The following is a 17,167-nucleotide window of genomic DNA, read 5'->3' as shown; positions in this document are numbered from 1 at the left end:
TTTAAAAAACTATTCACAAAAATATATTCAACATTCATGGCATCCTGTCGCACTGCTTCATGGCATATAGATGAGGTAAAAGTGGAAACAGTGGCAGATTTTATTTTCTTGGGCTCCAAAACCACTATGGACCTTGACTGCAGCCACAAAATTAAAAGACACTTGCTCCTTGGAAGGATTCTTGAAAATCTATGAAAAACCTGGACAGTGTATTAAAAACCAGAGACTCACTTTGCTATAGAGGTCTGCAGTGTCACAGCTATGATTTTGCCAGTAATCATGTACAGATGTGCGATCTGGACCATAAGAAAGGGTGAATGGCAAAAAATTGAGCTTTTGAACTGTGGTGCTTTAGAAGATTCTTGAGAGTCCCTTATATAATATGGAGATCAAACCAGTCAATCTGAAAGGAGATCAACCTTTGACCCCTGCTGTCTTAGCTGAGGCATCTACTGAGGGGTCAAGGTGGAAAGAACGGATGCTTCCACTGCAACAGTGCCTAACCATGGCAGCTCCAAGCAAATAGTTTGTAGCTCCACCCCTGGAAGAAGCTCAGAAAGGCTGAATTCTCTGCATACCCTGGGTCCCCTGGTACAGGCATTGCATACTCCCCAGCAGCATTGGAGGCCAAGGAAGGGGCATTCTGGGCCCTGGAGGAGGGGGATGGCTCAGGGATCCACTGGGGCAAATGCTTACCAAGTGGGACTGGAAGGGACAGAGCAGGCATATGTGGCAGAGAGCTGGTGACTGCAGTGTGGGAACAAGAGGAAACCATCTCTGCATGAAGTACCTCACCCATAATTCCCTGGAGGAGAAGCCCAGTGATAAGATCATCCTAGATGAAATGAAGAGAGTCTATTTCATTACTCCTTATAATTCCTCTTAATGAGGAGGTGGTGGAGTTTGTGGGTCATCACAAACTCTTCCATGGCCTAGAGTATCTGCCAGTCATTATCCTTGAGGCTGCCTCTCCCCAGCTTCAGTCATGTAGTTCTGGAGGAAACTGACAATCATGTGTGTGGCTGGGTCAGGGCCAGAGACCATGTGAAGCCAGTCATAAGACCCCATGTCCCTGCCAGGATGGCTGATCTGGGGCTGTCTCTATATGTGACCTGAGGTGGGTCATTCATAGAACACCCTTGTACTCTGATATTTGCAATCTTCTTTCCTTACTAGGTGATGCCTTTGGGATTTAAAACCCTAGGGCAGGTAGCTTGGACTCCCTCACTAGGTGTAGAAGCCTTAAGGAAGAAAGTGGTCAGGCTAAGACCATCAAAGAAGAGGGAAAGGAAAAAGCGAAGGTGAGAGAGAATTGATGACTTCTGATTTCTTGGGTCCAGTCACTGAGATATTTGTATTTTGCTCTGATTCTTCTGTCCTGGATTCCCAGAATCATTTCAATGAGTCTCCCTTTTCCTTGAAGCCAGTTGGAGTAGGGCTTCTCTCCATTTTGATTCAGACTTGGTTCTAGATCCTTCACTCCCAGACACAAACAGAGGCAACCGTTTGTGTCCACACCACTAAGAGTGAAACCCTTTATTCTTTACTGAGAATAGGGTGTGCAGAGCACCAAATACAGTTCACCAGCATCCTGGGAAGTAGTGCTCAAAGTGTGAGTGAGTGTGTCTTAGGAGTGGCCTTACTGATACCTGAACCACTCCAAGCATTTACACTGCCCATGCCAGGCCAATCCTGTCATTTCCTCAATCAAAGACCGAAAAATACAGCCTCAGGAAGACATCACCCAGGATCCAGGTCTCTGTAGATGAACTCACTTTGTTCTGTTCAAAGGTTGTGTAGCAGTGTCCTCTAGAATCCTGGGGGCGCAGAACACACACCAGTCAGCATGAGCCCTTACCGGTGACTCTCCCCAATATCCAGACCCAGCACAATTCTTTGTTTTATTTCCCTCTTTTGGTAAGTATCAAGGGGTTTTCTCAGCAGCAGGGGATATGAGAGTTTATCCAAAACCAAAGAGGCCCAAGACATGTTGCCATGAGGAAGGGTGTGGTGAGTGGAGGACTGGGAGTTGGGGAAACAGAGGAATGAAAACCAACAAAGTCCTACTGTAGAGCATAAGGAACTATATTCAATATTCAGTGATAAACCACATGAAAAAGAATAAGAAAAAAATATATTTTTATGTGTATAGCTGAGTAACATTGCTGTGCAGGAGAACTTAATGCAACACTGAAGAGTAGCCACACTTCAATATAATTATTTAGAAAAGAACAAGTGTGTCCATAGTTCCCCTCACTCCCTGTTTCTTTTCTTCTGGCTACTGCTCTTTTTTTTTTTTTTTTTTTTTCTCTTCAGAGAATGTGAGTTCTCCTCCTATGTCTGCACAATCCGTACTTTATTAAAAACCTTTATTTTGTATTGGAGTATAGCTGATTAACAATATTCTGAGTTTCAGGTGGAAAGTAAAGAGACTCAACTCTATGTATCCAGGTATCCTGGTCCCAAAGACACCCCTCCCATCCAGGCTGTCATATAACTGAGCGGAGTTCCCTGTGCTACACAGCAACTCGTTGGTTATCCATCTTAAATAGAGCAGAGCCCACAACACGTTCTTGAAGACTTAACTCAGGAAATCTGAGAAGCCGCCTTTGGCCCACACTCAACCTCTTTGACCACTCCAGGCTTGGGTGGGTAAAGTACTCTGGTTCCCCATCCCCACTGGTCAGTCTGTAGCCCTCATCACCCCGAGTAAGTCCCCAGTGCCCCAGTGCAGACCACCTTGAGATGACATTTGCATGGAATCCAGTGCAGTTTTTCCCATCACCAAGCAACCCTCCATATGGCTCAATGAGTTTGTGGTTTTAGAATTCCTGAAATTTCCTCTCTTCCTCAAAGCCTTCTTTTAGCCCATCAGCCTGCTCTAAACTCTCGCAGGGAGCTGACATGAAGCCTCCACCCTGTGCCGGGGCTGAGCAGTCACTGTGCACCCTTTATTCACCTTAGTATCCAACATCACACAGAGGGGTCAGGTACCCCAACTCACAAAGGAGGCACCTGGCAGGAGCGAGGGAAAGATACAGCCGAGAACTAGGCTGACCATGTAATTTATCTTCCATACCAGGAAAACTGTGAGAAGGGAAGGAAGACTGTTAACTTATGCTGGGAAATCACACTGGGACTGTCCCCAGCCATTCTTCTTGTAACATGGCCTATTTCAGGGACCGCTAGAGCTGACTTCCATGTTCTTGCACCTAAGGGTTCAGATTGAATTGAAGCTCTTATTGGACTGTGAACCTTAGTGTTCCGCTCTCCCTGACTCCCACCATGCCAGCATGATGTAGGGTCTCCACATTTATTTCAGGAAGATCAGTGTCCCACACGGCCCTTGACTCTCAAGTGATTGGTTTTGTGGGAGGCACTGGCCCAGCCACAGGGCTCAGCAGCATCTGAAATGTGTGTCATGGCCTCCAGAGGGCGCCCTCGTCCCAGCAGAGGCCAAGGGTTCCTGCAAGCTCCAGATTGAGAACCAACCCTCAGTATTGGCCCCTCACCTTGAGGATGTAGGCTCGAGCTAGCACCGGGTAGTTGATGCCATTGATGGCGAAGATAATAGAGGGCAGGGTATTGACCACAGAACATGAAACGTAGTGCTGTTAGAGACAGAGGGAGAGAGGTTGGCCCTGGAGATCCTTCTTGTGTGTGGAGACTGAGAGTGACCCTGGTGCATGAGCCTTCACCTTGGAACCCCGTGGTGTGGCACCAATGAGCTTCTGTATGTTATTGACCAGTGTACTTGGGCCTTCGATCGCTGATGTCCTGGTGTCAAAAATGGCGTGGCAGCCGCCAGAATAAGCAATAACCTTTCTTTTCATGGAGATGCTGAGAGACAATGGAAGAAAGCGGGCATCAAGTTCACTCTGAGTCTCCCCAGAGTTGCCCCCTTCCCATATGTCTCCTAAACAGCGCTTCCTCTCTTGCCCTCTTTTCCTTTGCTCTCGACACAGCACCTTTCTTGACATCCTCGAATGAAGTACTTGAATACACCAGGATCTTTTGTACCTTGACACAAGCTGATCTTTCTTCCTAGAAGGCTCCACTCCACTTTGACTAGCAAATTTCTTCTCATCTTCCAGGTTACACCTTAATTGTATTGTTTTTGGGAAGTCTTTCCCCTGGTGCTTATCAGTCTCCTGTCTTGGTCACTCTCTGTAGACCCTTCCTCATGTGTGCTGCTGCTGCTGCTGCTAACTCACTTCAGTCGTTTACGACTCTGTGAAACTTCATAGAGGGCAGCCCACCAGGCTCCGCTGTCCCTGGGATTTTCCAGGCAAGAGTGCTGGAGTGGGTTGCAATTGCCTTCTCCTCCTCATGTCTAGTATGTACCAAAGCCAAAATTCACTATGTGGATGAGTCACTTCATGTACATCTGCCTTCTTAAATGTGAGGGCAAGTTTTATTCTCCTTGCCTCCCTAAAGTGCCTGGCACACAGTGGATGCCCAATGCTTCTCTGTTCAATGAGTGAATGAAGACTGAGAAACAATAAGAAACCTCCAGAGAGCTGTATCTGGTGGGGAACAAATAACGGGTCACACACAGAGTGAAGATGGAGATTCGCAGGGGCAGCAGATTCTCAGAGTAGGGGGAGAGAGGTGCTCCTCTGGGAGAGGGTGTCTCCCAGCACTGCTCCTACAACCAGCTCAGACCCTGAGACCCTGGCCAGGAAATACATGACTAGCCCACAGAAACTCCAAAGGACAGGTCAGCTTTTGTCTGAGGGTATCACACAGAATCCTGTCAATTATGCCTCTTGTCCTCAGGTCACTCCTGGATCCCACCTTCCTGAGTCTCTATTATAGCCCCTGTCCCACTGTGTGCCCAAGAATGTGCGGTGTCTTTTTTATTAGATGTTTTCACGTCTTAAGACTGCAGCCAAACTCCCTCTACTGCTGCGTAGCTGCTCCCAAAGAAGACTAGTTTTCCCCATTTTCTCAGGACTGTCCCTCTTTTTAAACTGACATTTATCTGTACTGAGAACTTCCTATGTCCTATGTAGCCCTGGACATTTGGTCATCTTATCATAACTCTGTTCAGGCTGGAGAAATTCTCTCTGATCCTCTGCTCACCACACTGTAAAGCCCTCTAACCATGCTCCCCACCTCAAAGGGCAGTGGGTACAGCACTCTCCAAGCAGAACAGACCTGTCTTGACCCTTTCAGGACCCCGGTCAGAGCCTTGCTCAGAAGGCCTGGGGATTATTAACCCATGGGTTGTTTGTGTATCTATGTGCTTGTGTGTTTATATATTTCTCTGTGTGTGCTTGTGTGTCTCTGACTGTCTATGCATATTTTTATGTGTCTCTGTGTATGTTTATGTGTATCTGCTTGTATGTTTCCATGTGTCTGTGTATCTGTCTGTGTCATTGTGGGTAGTGTATATGCCTGTGTGACTGTGTGTCTGAGAATGCATTTGTGTGTGTCTGCCTGTGTCCACATACAGAAGTGGGAGCATCACTTGGGCTGACCCTCAGAGGGAGAGGCTTACCGGTCCATGTGTACAATCCAGTCGCCCACTTGGATCAATGGTGCCCAGTTGAGCTCTACCTCATAGTAGTGTTCTTCCACCCCACCAAACATCACCACACTGCCCTCCTGCTTGTATCTGTAGAGACAAGTTAGGGGGGAATCCTTGGGAGACAATAACAACAGCACTGTCTTAGAGCTGTGCTTGTTCACCCATCAAGGCCCTAATAAGGTCCCCATGTACAGATGCAGAAATAGCGTCTAGGAGAGATAGAGATCCAGAGTGAGGTCTGTTACTGGCTAATGAGTGGCACAGAGGAGGTTAGAAGCTGAATCACTTGGCTGGGCTCCACCCACTATGTCTTCTGAAGACTCCCTAGACCTCCAGTGACCTGAGTGCTCAGACACCCTCAGAGGACAGGCTGCTGAAGTGTTTGGATTTCCCCTTGTCCATCTTGTCATTTTTCAGGAAAATCAAGGCCTGGGAGTTCTAAGGGTGTGGGTTCAGGCCACCCAGAGTTGGCTCCACTGGCCTGTGACCTATACTGTCCAAAGGGCCCCACACTCAGAAGGGACCCCACCTCTGCTCTCCCTGTCTTGAAATGCCTAATATTTCTTGAACAATGGGTCCTACACTTTTGTGTCCCACACTTTTGTTTCTCACTGGCTCCTACAAATTGTGTAGCTGGTCCTGGTCTCCCAGTGGAATTCTAATGAGGAAGGAAAGATATCCACCATCCTTCTCCTTCCTTCCTTATCAAATTCATAAGCAAATCATATTGCCTTTTCCTTCAACTTGTTTCCTGTTGCCTTCAATTAGCCTTCCTCCTCACTCACTCCCCTAGACCATTTTATTTGTCTTGAACCCAGTAGTAGAGTTGTGTTCCAATAAAATTTTATTTATAAAAGCCAGGGGTGAAGCCAGTTGGACCCTGGGGCCATAGTTATTTGTGTTAGATTATCACTCAGGATACTTCTTTATCAAGTGTTCTATAACTTTTGTGCAACTGAAAGCATCTTATAGTTAATTTGGAGAAAGGGACTGTTGATCTCAGACTTACTTGCTCAAGTAGAAGGCAAAAACAGGCTCAGAAATGGCACCTTCATTCTTCAGCTTGTCAAAGACGGGGATGGCTCCAGAGGAGGATATGTTTGGGTAGTTCAAGCTCAAGATGCCAGCAAAAGGTGTACCCTCAAACCCATATTCTGCCAGGCTTAGACTGAACAGCTGGTCAGTGCTTACAAGGTCCCCAATCTGTGGGAGAGAAGGATGCTCCCACTTATAGATACGTGAAGAGGGGCTAGGACTGGGCAGGGGTGCATTGCCATTAGATGCTCAGAGAAGAATTGAGGCTGGGCTCTGTCCTTGGTGGCCCACAGACAGTTACATCAAGCTGGGAGGGAAATTTGGGTTCCATTTGTGAGAGGCTGTGAATTTTAAAATATCTGCCCCTCTGAAAAACACCACCTGAATGAGTCAAATTGGCCTCGTGACTTCTGTGCAGGTGGTGCGACCAAGAGTCAGGCCAGGTCCCACTGGTGCCACTTTATAAAAAAAACCATCGAGAGCAAGAGAGCCTTCTCTTTGGCATCACTGTGACCTAATGACAGAAACGGACTGCATTCTTTGTAATGTACTCTGGATTCTGCATCTGTCCAGGAAGACAGAAGCCACAAACACAATCTTGCTTGCAGGGTTCTATGAAATTACTGCCTTGGGAATTCACTTTTAGGGGTATGTGTATATTTCTGTGAGTGTGTATGAGGGAGAAAGAGAGAGAGGGGGGCAATTCAAGTATTTTGGGGGAAGCAGGCCATAGGTTTATTAGACTCTCAAGGGTCCTCTAGAGTGAGAACTCATTTATCAGGCCCTGTGACTTCTCAGGCCCCCAGTTTCCTACTCTGGATACCTGAAGCCCTTGACTGCCTCCAGGGTCCACAGATCAGTTTTATCCTGTGCCCCAAACACCCCACAGTAACTTCAGTCCTGAAAAGCCAGCCTAACTCCACTGGTTACCACATGTGTGACCTCAGCAAGGCCCTTGCTGTATGCACCTCAGTTTTCTCATATGTCTCATGAGCTAATCAGAGTAACTGCTGTGTGAGGTCATTGCAGGATTAAACCAATTATCACCTGAACGTGCCTGGAACAGTCTGTGAATATAAAAGTGGGTTCTTTTATCCCTTTTTCTTGCTCCCAGCAAAATGAACCTTGAACTGCTCATAGGCAGAGGAGCTACAAGTCCAAACCTCAAGCCACACTCTGGGTTAGCTAACTTGTTTTCTCATGTATACCATGGGCCCTGCCTCCCCAGAGACATGACCCTGTGGATAAGATGGCCAATATCTATTGGAGTTAGGCTAGGAAGGGTCCTGCCAGATGGTCCTACATCTGTTTTGCAAGCAGTGGTCACTTCATAGCCAGTCCTGACTCAGCATTTGTTACACTGTTCCCCGAGCTGTGTCACGAACAACAATTCCTTTAATTCTCCCAGATGCGTAGGTGATGCTGAAGGTCTTATTGGTAGGCCGGAAGGTGGAAGACTGAAGATGTCTGAACCTAACGTGTGCAGCTGCAGACACAAGACATGAGTGTCATCAGGTGCCAAGTGTGGAAACAGGGTGGCAGGGCAAGTGAAGGATGGTCTGGGTAGGGGGTGTCTGTACTCACAACAGTCTGAGCTGTTGCAAAAGATGGAGGGCACCCACAAGTCAGATGAGCTTGTGTCAAAGACAATCTGGAATTCCTGAGGGGGTGTTCCAATGGTGATGTTACCCACGTAGAGCATCTACAGAGAGAAGGAAGTAGTGGGTTAGTGCAGAACTGGCTACCCTCTATTCCCACACTGCTGCCTCCCTCTAGATGTCACATATCTCTTGAGATCACTTTCTAACCACTGAGCAGCTCACATACTTTGGTCACAGATGTATCTGCATTTGATATATTTTTCCTGTGCTACATTGTATGAAGGGTATTGATTCTATCACCAGGCGTTGAAGAGGTACCTTCTGCATGGGAAGCCCAGAGGCATAACCACTGGGCCTCCAGGACAGCTGGACACCCAGGGAAGTCCTGGTGCCTTCATTTAACAAGCTCTATAGTCTCTTCAAACCCAGCCTTAGCACCCGCTTCTCCAGGAGGTCCTTCTTGGTCAACCCCAGCCACTCCATCTAAACTCAGACCACATCCAATCAACACCACACAGATGACCCTTTCATTTGACATGTATTTACTCCTTGCCTATCTCTCAGGCTGGCATGGGCATTTTTGAAGACATCTTGAAAACAAAATAAGCCCTTTTTCTAATCTAAAAACAGGAACCAAAATGATTCTTATAGCCATACTCAGAATACAGGTTCAGTAACTTTTTCCTGCTGTGGTTCTTGCATTGTGGAAACTGAATTCCTCTACCTGGGGATTCACATTTGCTTTGCAGTTGGTTCTACCTTTTTATCAGTGATGGTTCACTCTTCATCTATAACTGAGTGGCTCACTTAGTTCAAATGGAACAATCACCCTCAAACTAATGACACATCTTTGACACAGAAATGGATGTTTACCTGCCACCTGGTAATTGCCGGGCCCAATCACAAAGACCAACATTCGAGGATGAGAGTGCCTTCTCCTCTGGGTGGGGTCCCTGTTTTCCATTGTCTCTGCCTCCTGCAAGAACCCCAACCCCAACATCCCTCCTGGCATCTCCAGATGAGCCCCAGTGCTAGGCTACAGCACCAGCGGGCATTGTGGCCCCCATCCTCCCAAAATACTCACATCCATGATGTTCCTTAGTGAGAGAGTAGTTAGATTTGAGCCACGAAAAAAAATCTGGGACAGTCTGTAAGCATGCTCCTTCAGCAAATTGTTCAGCACGTTTTTTCCACTGACGGTATTTCTCATGGTCTTCACTCTCCTTAGAGGTATTCTTTCACCGAGCATTTGACAAAGAAAACAAAGAAGATGCTAGAATTAGATCTGAGTGTTTAGGTATAACTGTCATTTTCATGGCCCTGTATATTTTCTAATCATTTTTATGAAGCACATTATTATCAGATTTTTATGCATATACCATGGCAAAAACATAGAATTCAATACAGGTTCTGTTCTGTAATCTTGGGTAAGATATATGACAATGTGTTGTCTCAATCTCCCCTTTGGTAAAATGGTGGACTGTAACAATACAAACCCTCCAAATAGAATATCTTGGGGATAAGTGAAGTGGTGGATATAAGGTGCCTGATAAATAGGAAGTCTCAACAATTACAGCCATTAGCATTGTTGTTGCCATCCCACTCATTCCTTCTTATAGAACCTCAAGGAAGGAGGTAGAAGGGGGATTCTATCCTTTTTTACAAGGGAGCAATTTGAAATGCAAGAGGTTTCTGAGTTGGCTGTGGTCACACTGCTTTTACGATATAAAACAGTGTAAAACAGTGTATCTTTCTCCAAGTTGAAACAGAAGAGAGAGTTGAAAGATGAATCCAAGATATAGAGAACAAGTAAGGGAAATTCAGAGGCTTGAGAAGGAAGCATGAGTCAAATGAAAAATTAAAAGAAAACAACACAAAGAGAAACACACTCCCAGTGACTTCCAAAGAGATGGAGAAATAAATGACAGTGATACAGAGATGCAGACATAGACCAGGAAAAAAGAGGACATGTTGAAAAAAATGTAGAAAAGTGCTATTCCACAGTACCACATTGACATCTTCATAGACTGTGCACTGAACAGTTGCAAGGAGTTGCATTTTCAATAGGTCATGATATGACTGGACCCCAAGATTTGTGCAACCCAAATCTACACCAAGACCTCGGGATCCACAGTTCCTATAGCAAGTTACTTATCCATAATAAAGAGTTGAACTTTAAGATTCTTAGGGAAATACTTCATTACCTTCTAAACCTGATGGGTGGAAGAATAATCAGGTGAAAAGAAAAATCCGAGAAAGGAATATGATGTGGCTTACAGTCCCCATACTTAGTTGACTATTCATTCTGAGAAGGCCACCAGCCTGAGGAGCACAAGCCACTTCATGTTTCTTTCCTGGCTCCAAGTAATCAGGGAACTTTGGGTTTGTAGTATGTAGTGGTGACTGGGAACCCCTAGTTATATATGCTCTGACCTACCCTAGTTTTCCCCTTTAGGCCACTAAAAGATCTGAAAAAAACCCCACAAAACTCTAGATAAAATCTTTACCTTCATCAGTGTCCTTGGCAAGTAGCCTTTGAAGCTTTTCAGAATACAGAGAATTGAACTGTAACCTCTTTGAATCTTGGCTGGAAAATCAAACTGATCTGCATAGACATCTAAGAAGACAGAACCTTGCCTACTTGGAGAAAAAACAGCTAAGGACATCATGAAAATGGATACTAGGGGCAATGCTCGACACTCGTCATTTCATGTCATCTTCCTAGACACTTCATGAAATGTGCATTGCTGTCTTCGTTGGAGAGGTGATTGCTAGAAGGATAAGTTGTTGAATGGCAAAGTGAAGACTTCAGGGACAGCCCAGGGACACACAACTGGCTTAGGTAGTGGGTCTAATGGCAGACATCAGGGACACCTATGATGCCAGGCTGCATCAAAGATTTAGGGCAGAGCAGTACTTCAATTGCATGGTTTCAGTATTGGAAGAAATGTCATATGCATCCTCAAGATATTTTATATCATCCAACAACTGTACAAGGAAGAACTGTGTGCTAGGTTGTGGATTAAAGGATTCAAAGTCAAAGTTGATCAAGACAAAAATAGTCTTTAGCTCAAGAGAGCTAGAAGTCTAGTTCTCACAAATTCATGGCCCCAGGAGAAAGGAGATTTGATCCTAGGACTAGGTGGCCATGTTGGAATCGGGGCAGCACAAGCCTTACCACTGGGTGCAGCTTTTCCTCCACTTCACCCTTGCTGGAAAGCAGGCCAGTTGGCTATGTTTTCAAGAGAATCAGAAGTTTGGATATTTATGTACAATCCACTGATTTTAATGTTAACAACTAATATTTTTTTTCCCCAAAAAAACAGTGGGAATGAAATCTCCACAGTGATGTGTTGGAATCAGCCTTCAGTCTCTGCAGATTTTTGTTTCTGGCCTAGACTTGGGAGTGCAGTGGGGACAGAGAGGAATTTAGTTCATGTTGGTTGATTTTTAAAGAGACTGAATTCGTAGTAAACATGCTGACTCATTGGGAAAGATCCTGATATTAGGAAAGATTGAAGGCATGAGGAGAAGTGGAAGACAGAGGATGAGATGGGTGGATGGCATCACCAAGTCGATGGACATGAGCTTCAGCAAGCTCTGGCAGTTGGTGATGGATAGGGAAGCCTGGCATAGTGCAATCTATGGCATTGCAAAGAGACGGACACAACTGAAGGACTGGACTGAACTGAACAAATTGAGAACAAAGACTAATTAATCTAATTGAATCAAGTTGTTGACTAGCTACCTATAACAACACATTATTTAAGTGGCTTTAAAATTCAGACTTATGAATCTACATGCAGAGTGGAATATCTTCTAAGGAAAAACAAAATATTGCCCATCAAAAACAAAACCAAAGAAAACCAAAAGAAAAAAAGGAAAGAAACATGACACTATATTCAACAACTATATTCCCTTGGTATCTCTAATTTTCTTGAAGAAATCTCTAGTCTTACCCATTCTATTGTTTTCCTCTATTTCTTTGCTTTGATCGCTGAGGAAGGCTTTCCTATCTCTCCTTGCTATTCTTTGGAACTCTATAATGGGTATACCCATTCAAATGGGTATAGCTTTGCTTTTCTCATTTGCTTTTTGCTTCCCTTCTTTTCACAGCTCTGCCTCCTCAGACAGCCATTTTTCTTTTTTGCATTTCTTTTTCTTGGGGATGGTCTTGATTCCTGTCTCCTGTACAATGTCCTGAACTTATGCCCATAGTTCATCAGGCACTCTGTCTGTTAGATCTAGTCCCTTAAATCTATTTCTCACTTCCACTTTATAGTCATAAGGGATTTGATTTAGGTCATACCTGAATGGTCTAGTGCTTTTCTCCACTTTCTTCAATTTCAGTCTGAATTTGGCAATAAGGTGTTCATGTTCTGAGCCATCGTCATCTCCCAGTCTTGTTTTTGCTGACTGTATAGAGCTTCTCCATTCTTGGCTGAAAAGAATATAATCAATATGATTTTGGTTCCAACCACCTGGTGATATCCATGTGCAGAGTTTTCTCTTGTGTTGTTGGAAGCAGGTGTTTGCTATGACCAGTGTGTTCTCTTGGAAGAACTCTTTCAGCCTTTGCTCTGCTTCATTCTGTACTCGAAGGACAAATTTGCATGTTACTCCTGGTGTTTCTTGACTCCTACTTTGGCATTCCAGTCCCCTATAATGAAAATGACATATTTTTGGGGTGTTAGTTCTAGAAGGTCTTGTAAGTCTTCATAGAACTGTTCAAGTTCAGCTTTTTCAGTGTTACTTTTGGGGCATAGACTTGGATTACAGTGATATTGAATGGTTTACCTTGGAAACGAACAGAGATCATACTGTCATTTTTGAGATTGCATCCAAGTACTGCATTTCAAACTCTTTTGTTGACTATGATGTCTACTCCATTTCTTCTAAAGGATTCCTGCCCACAGTAGTAGATATAATGGTCCTCTGAGTTAAATTCACCCATTCCAGCCCACCTTAGTTCGCTGATTCCTAGAATATTTATGTTCACTCTTGTCATCTCCTCTTTGACCACTTCCAATTTGCCTTGATTCATGGACCTGACAGTCTGGGTTCCTATGCAATATTGCTCTCTACAGCATTGAATCTTCCTTCTATCACCAGTCCCACCCTCAACTGGGTGTTGTCTTTGCTTTGGCTCCATCCCTTCATTCATTCTGGAGTTATTTCTCTACTGATCTGCAGTAAATATTGGGCACCTACCAACCTGGGGAGTTCATCTTTCAGTGTCCTATCTTTTTGCCTTATCATACTGTTCATGGGGTTCTCAAGGCAAGAATACTGAAGTGGCTTGCCATTCCCTTCTCCAGTGGACCACATTCTGTCAGACCTCTCCACCATGACCTGTCCATCTTGTGTGATCGCACATGGCATGGCTTAGTTTCTTGAGTTAGACAAAGCTGTGATCCGTGTGACAGATTGGCTAGTTGTCTGTGATTGTGGTTTCAGTCTGTCTGCCCTCTGATGCCCTCTCCCAGTGCCTACAATCTTACTTGGGTTTCTCTTACCTTGGATGTGGGGTATCTCTTCACAGCTGCTCCAGCAAAGCACAGCCTCTGCTCCTTACCTTGGTAGTAGGGTAGCTCCTCTTGGCTGCTGTCCCTGATTTGGATGTGGGGAAGTTCCTCTCCACCACGCTTTAGCACTGACGTGGCAGCCACCATGCATCTGCATTGCCACTGAGGCTGAGGCGAGCAATAATTCAACAACTTATTGTTCCACATATTGTTTCTGTTATTGTGACAGAATCATATGTATGTTAACAGGTAAAAGCAGGACAATGATTAAAACTAATGTTCTGAAGTAAGCCATTCAGTGGCTAGAAAAAGAGGTTCACACATAATATATAGAAGTTCAGTTCAAACCCTGCTGTCTTAAATCTTGAACTGAAAGTATAAGTTTGTACCAACTGATTATTTTCCTTTTTATTTTAATTTTTAAAGAAAATGTGTATTTCCTCCTCCAACCACTGTAAAGCCTAGAAGCAGTGACAGCTTGATAACAGTGACTGTTCTGAGGTCTAACTTGTAGCTTCTAACTACATTTCCCATTATATGATCCTAAAGAGATGGCTGATTTCAGGACTGGGTAAAGAAATGCACAAAATGATCTTGGGAATTGTGAAGGACCAGAAAGCTGAGCGACTTCAAAGACCAATGGGGACTGGACAGAAAGTTCAGGAATCCAAATGAAAAGGCCAAATACCTACCAGTTTTTTGTGCAGAATGATGTTTCTGCTTCTCAACACACTGTTTATATTTGTCATAGCTTTCCTGCCAAGAAGCAAACATCCTCTGATTTCATTGCTGCAGGCAGCATCCACAGTCATTTTTGAAGCTAAGATGAAGAAATCTGTGACTGCTTCCACATTTTCTCCTTCTATTTGCCATGAAGGATGGTGCTGCATCCCATGATCTTAGCTTTTTAATATTTAATTTTAAGCTGGCCAAATGTGTCCAAATGTTAATAGGCAACATCTAAACATCTAATTTGTCACTGTGATAGACTGCTATGGCACCAACTCACCATTCTGAGCACTGAGAAAGGAAAATAATCATCAATGTTTATGTTATTTTTGTTTCTATTAAGCATAGGTTATGTAACTACAAAAGTTCCAGGAAAACAAGCTAGGGTGTCCCTTCTGGGGATGATGAGAGAGTGATAGGGAGCTGCTATAATAGAAATGAAGCCTCACTGACCTGCAGCTCACCTCCTGCTGTGGAGGTCTGATTCCTAATAGACCAAGGACTAGTACTGGTCCTGACCTACTGTGCTGGTATTGTGGACTCCTTCTCTAAAACCAATAGTGGGACATTCTGTAAGACAAACCACCCTACTTCCTCTCCGTTTCTGAACAAATAAATGGCATTAAAATTGGAAGAGGAACACTTATTTATTCCTAAAGGAGAACAACCAAGTGCAACATAGGAAAACATTCTTTCAATAAACTGTGAAAAGACATCTGCTTTTTAAGAATCAGGGAAATTTGCATATGGACTGGATATAAAATGTTCATTTTGGAGGGAACCAAAGGGCATTTTTTTCATATCTTATCATTCTACCCAAAATACTCATTATGTACATTTGTTGAAATGTTCATCTTGTCCCTAAAATACTTCAGGAAAAATAAATAAGGAGTAAAAAGAGAATGAAATGATGGTCTGTCTTGATTAAAAAACAGATAGCTGCTATGCTATGCTATGCATAGCTGCTATGGATTGAATTGTGTCCACACTTGATTCCCAATGTGATGGTATTAGGAAGTAGGGCCTTTGGGAGGTACCCAGGTTGACATAGGGTTTTGATGGTGGTCCCTCATGATGGGATTAGCCTTTTCCTCTTTTTCTCTCTTTTTCTTCCTCTTCTTCCTTTCCTTCAACCACCACATGTGAGAACATACCAACAAGAGAAAGACTGATGCAAGTCAAGAATGTTTCTTCTGGGAACTCAGTTGGCCACCACCTTGATGTTGCATAGTCTCCAGTCTATGACAACTTGTGAGACTAAGAGGTTAGTTTTGTAGTTTTTGATGCCAAATGATGAAATATAGGGTTAATGACACCCTTCTTTCTTACATTTGTCATGTTTGAAATTGTTTGGCAGTAAGAAGCACCCCACTCCAGTACTCTTGCCTGGAGAATCCCATGGATGGAGGAGCCTGGTGGGCTGTAGTCCATGGGGTCGCTAAGAGTCGGACACGACTGAGCGACTTCACTTTCACTTTTCACTTTCATGCATTGGAGAAGGAAATGGCATCCCACTCCAGTGTTCTTGCCTGGAGAATCCCAGGGACAGGGGAGCCTCGTGGGCTGCCGTCTATGGGGTCGCATAGAGTCAGACATGACTGAAGCGACTTTGCAGCAGCAAGAAGTTTATAGAAAGTCCATTTTGAAGTTTCTGTCTTAGTGATACCCTGAGGATCCCAAGATAACAGATTCAGGCAGGTCCCCAATAACTAAGTGGTTGGAAGACTACATGCTCCTTACTCCAACACATCTCTTGTCATCTGAAAACTATCCCCCACACCTGACACCCTTACCATGCCCCTTCCCCATCTTCATCTCCATTCCTCTCTTAAGCTGAGTCATCTAGCTGAAGATGTTGATGATTCAGGACAAAGTCTGGAAGCAAAAGGAATATAGACAGTTTTAGAAAGAATGAACTGGGAAGAGCCATCTTGGTTTTCCCTTCTTTAGTGCCATCTGCAGGTGAGGGATTGAGACTGGATAGTGATGGAGCCACAAATGGGACTGCCTAGATATCTACAAGTGAAGGGAATAGGAATTCAGAACCCAGTAACGAGGAAGTGGGCAGCTTGCACAGGACCCAGGAGGGAAGGAAGAAACACTGGGAAAAGAATAGTGCCTACCTGAGTTCCAGAATTTCTTGAGTCTTCCAATTAAACTTGGAGGTCACTTCCTTCCTGCTGGCATTCCTGCAGAAGATGTGGAGGGGAGAGAACTGTACTAACTGCTAATGAGTCACAGGGAGAGGGACAGCCTCTGCCAGAGGCCCTTTGATTCCATGCTAACTGCAGGTATCATCCCAAGCCAGAGAGCAAATGGCAGGTCATCCAAAAGATGACCTATTTTAAATAGAATTTAAAATATAAAAAAAAAAAATTTCTAAGAGTCCTGACATATATTATTCCCAGAGTTTTTTTAAGGAGAGATGATTCATCAGCCTAATTCGGGTTTCTGCTGAAGAATCTACAAGCTTTCTGGCTTCCAGACACAGTGGGAGAGCCCCAGCTGTAGTAACCCTAGGAGGCAGTCATGCAGGTGGTGACTGACTCACTCCCAACTCAGAATCCCCAGAGCTCCCGCTCCTCCTTCACACAAGACAGACCCTTGAGTGACTGGGTAACATGAACCTGCATTCACAGCGAGAAGTCGTCTCTTCTCAGCCTTCTGGCAATTTAGATATGTGTCTTATGTTTCCTCAGGGAACCACTGTCTGAGCAAGTTCAGGGTCTGAGACTAGCTTGGAT

General features: G+C 44.4%; 1 protein-coding gene across 1 annotated transcript; it reads right to left on the bottom strand.

Moving 5' to 3' along the window:
• Positions 1 to 1,703: 1,703 nt before the first annotated feature.
• LOC129653641 (pregnancy-associated glycoprotein 1-like) lies at positions 1,704 to 10,514 on the bottom strand. The gene is made up of 9 exons (XM_055583381.1): positions 10,471 to 10,514; positions 9,254 to 9,413; positions 8,153 to 8,270; positions 7,930 to 8,054; positions 6,543 to 6,736; positions 5,504 to 5,620; positions 3,699 to 3,840; positions 3,513 to 3,611; positions 1,704 to 1,817 (listed from the first exon to the last, which is right to left on the bottom strand). Exons 1-9 carry the CDS (start codon positions 10,512 to 10,514, stop codon positions 1,704 to 1,706), a joined length of 1,113 nt encoding a protein of 370 aa, XP_055439356.1.
• Positions 10,515 to 17,167: the final 6,653 nt, after the last annotated feature.

Source organism: Bubalus kerabau, chromosome 5 (assembly GCF_029407905.1).
Source record: "Bubalus kerabau isolate K-KA32 ecotype Philippines breed swamp buffalo chromosome 5, PCC_UOA_SB_1v2, whole genome shotgun sequence".
Lineage (NCBI taxonomy): Eukaryota > Metazoa > Chordata > Mammalia > Artiodactyla > Bovidae > Bubalus > Bubalus kerabau.
Note: the sequence above shows the minus strand (reverse complement) of the source record. Positions and strands in the feature narration are given on the sequence as shown.

Coding starts and splice junctions, on each gene's coding strand:
- LOC129653641 (XM_055583381.1), bottom strand. CDS start 10,514: ATGAAGTGGCTTGTGCTCCTCAGGCTGGTGGCCTTCTCAGAATG. Junction 6,737..7,929: donor GTGACACAGCTCGGGGAACA/GTGTAACAAATG, acceptor TCTCTCCCACAG/ATTGGGGACCTTGTAAGCAC. Junction 3,612..3,698: donor CCACACCACGGGGTTCCAAG/GTGAAGGCTCAT, acceptor TGTCTCTAACAG/CACTACGTTTCATGTTCTGT.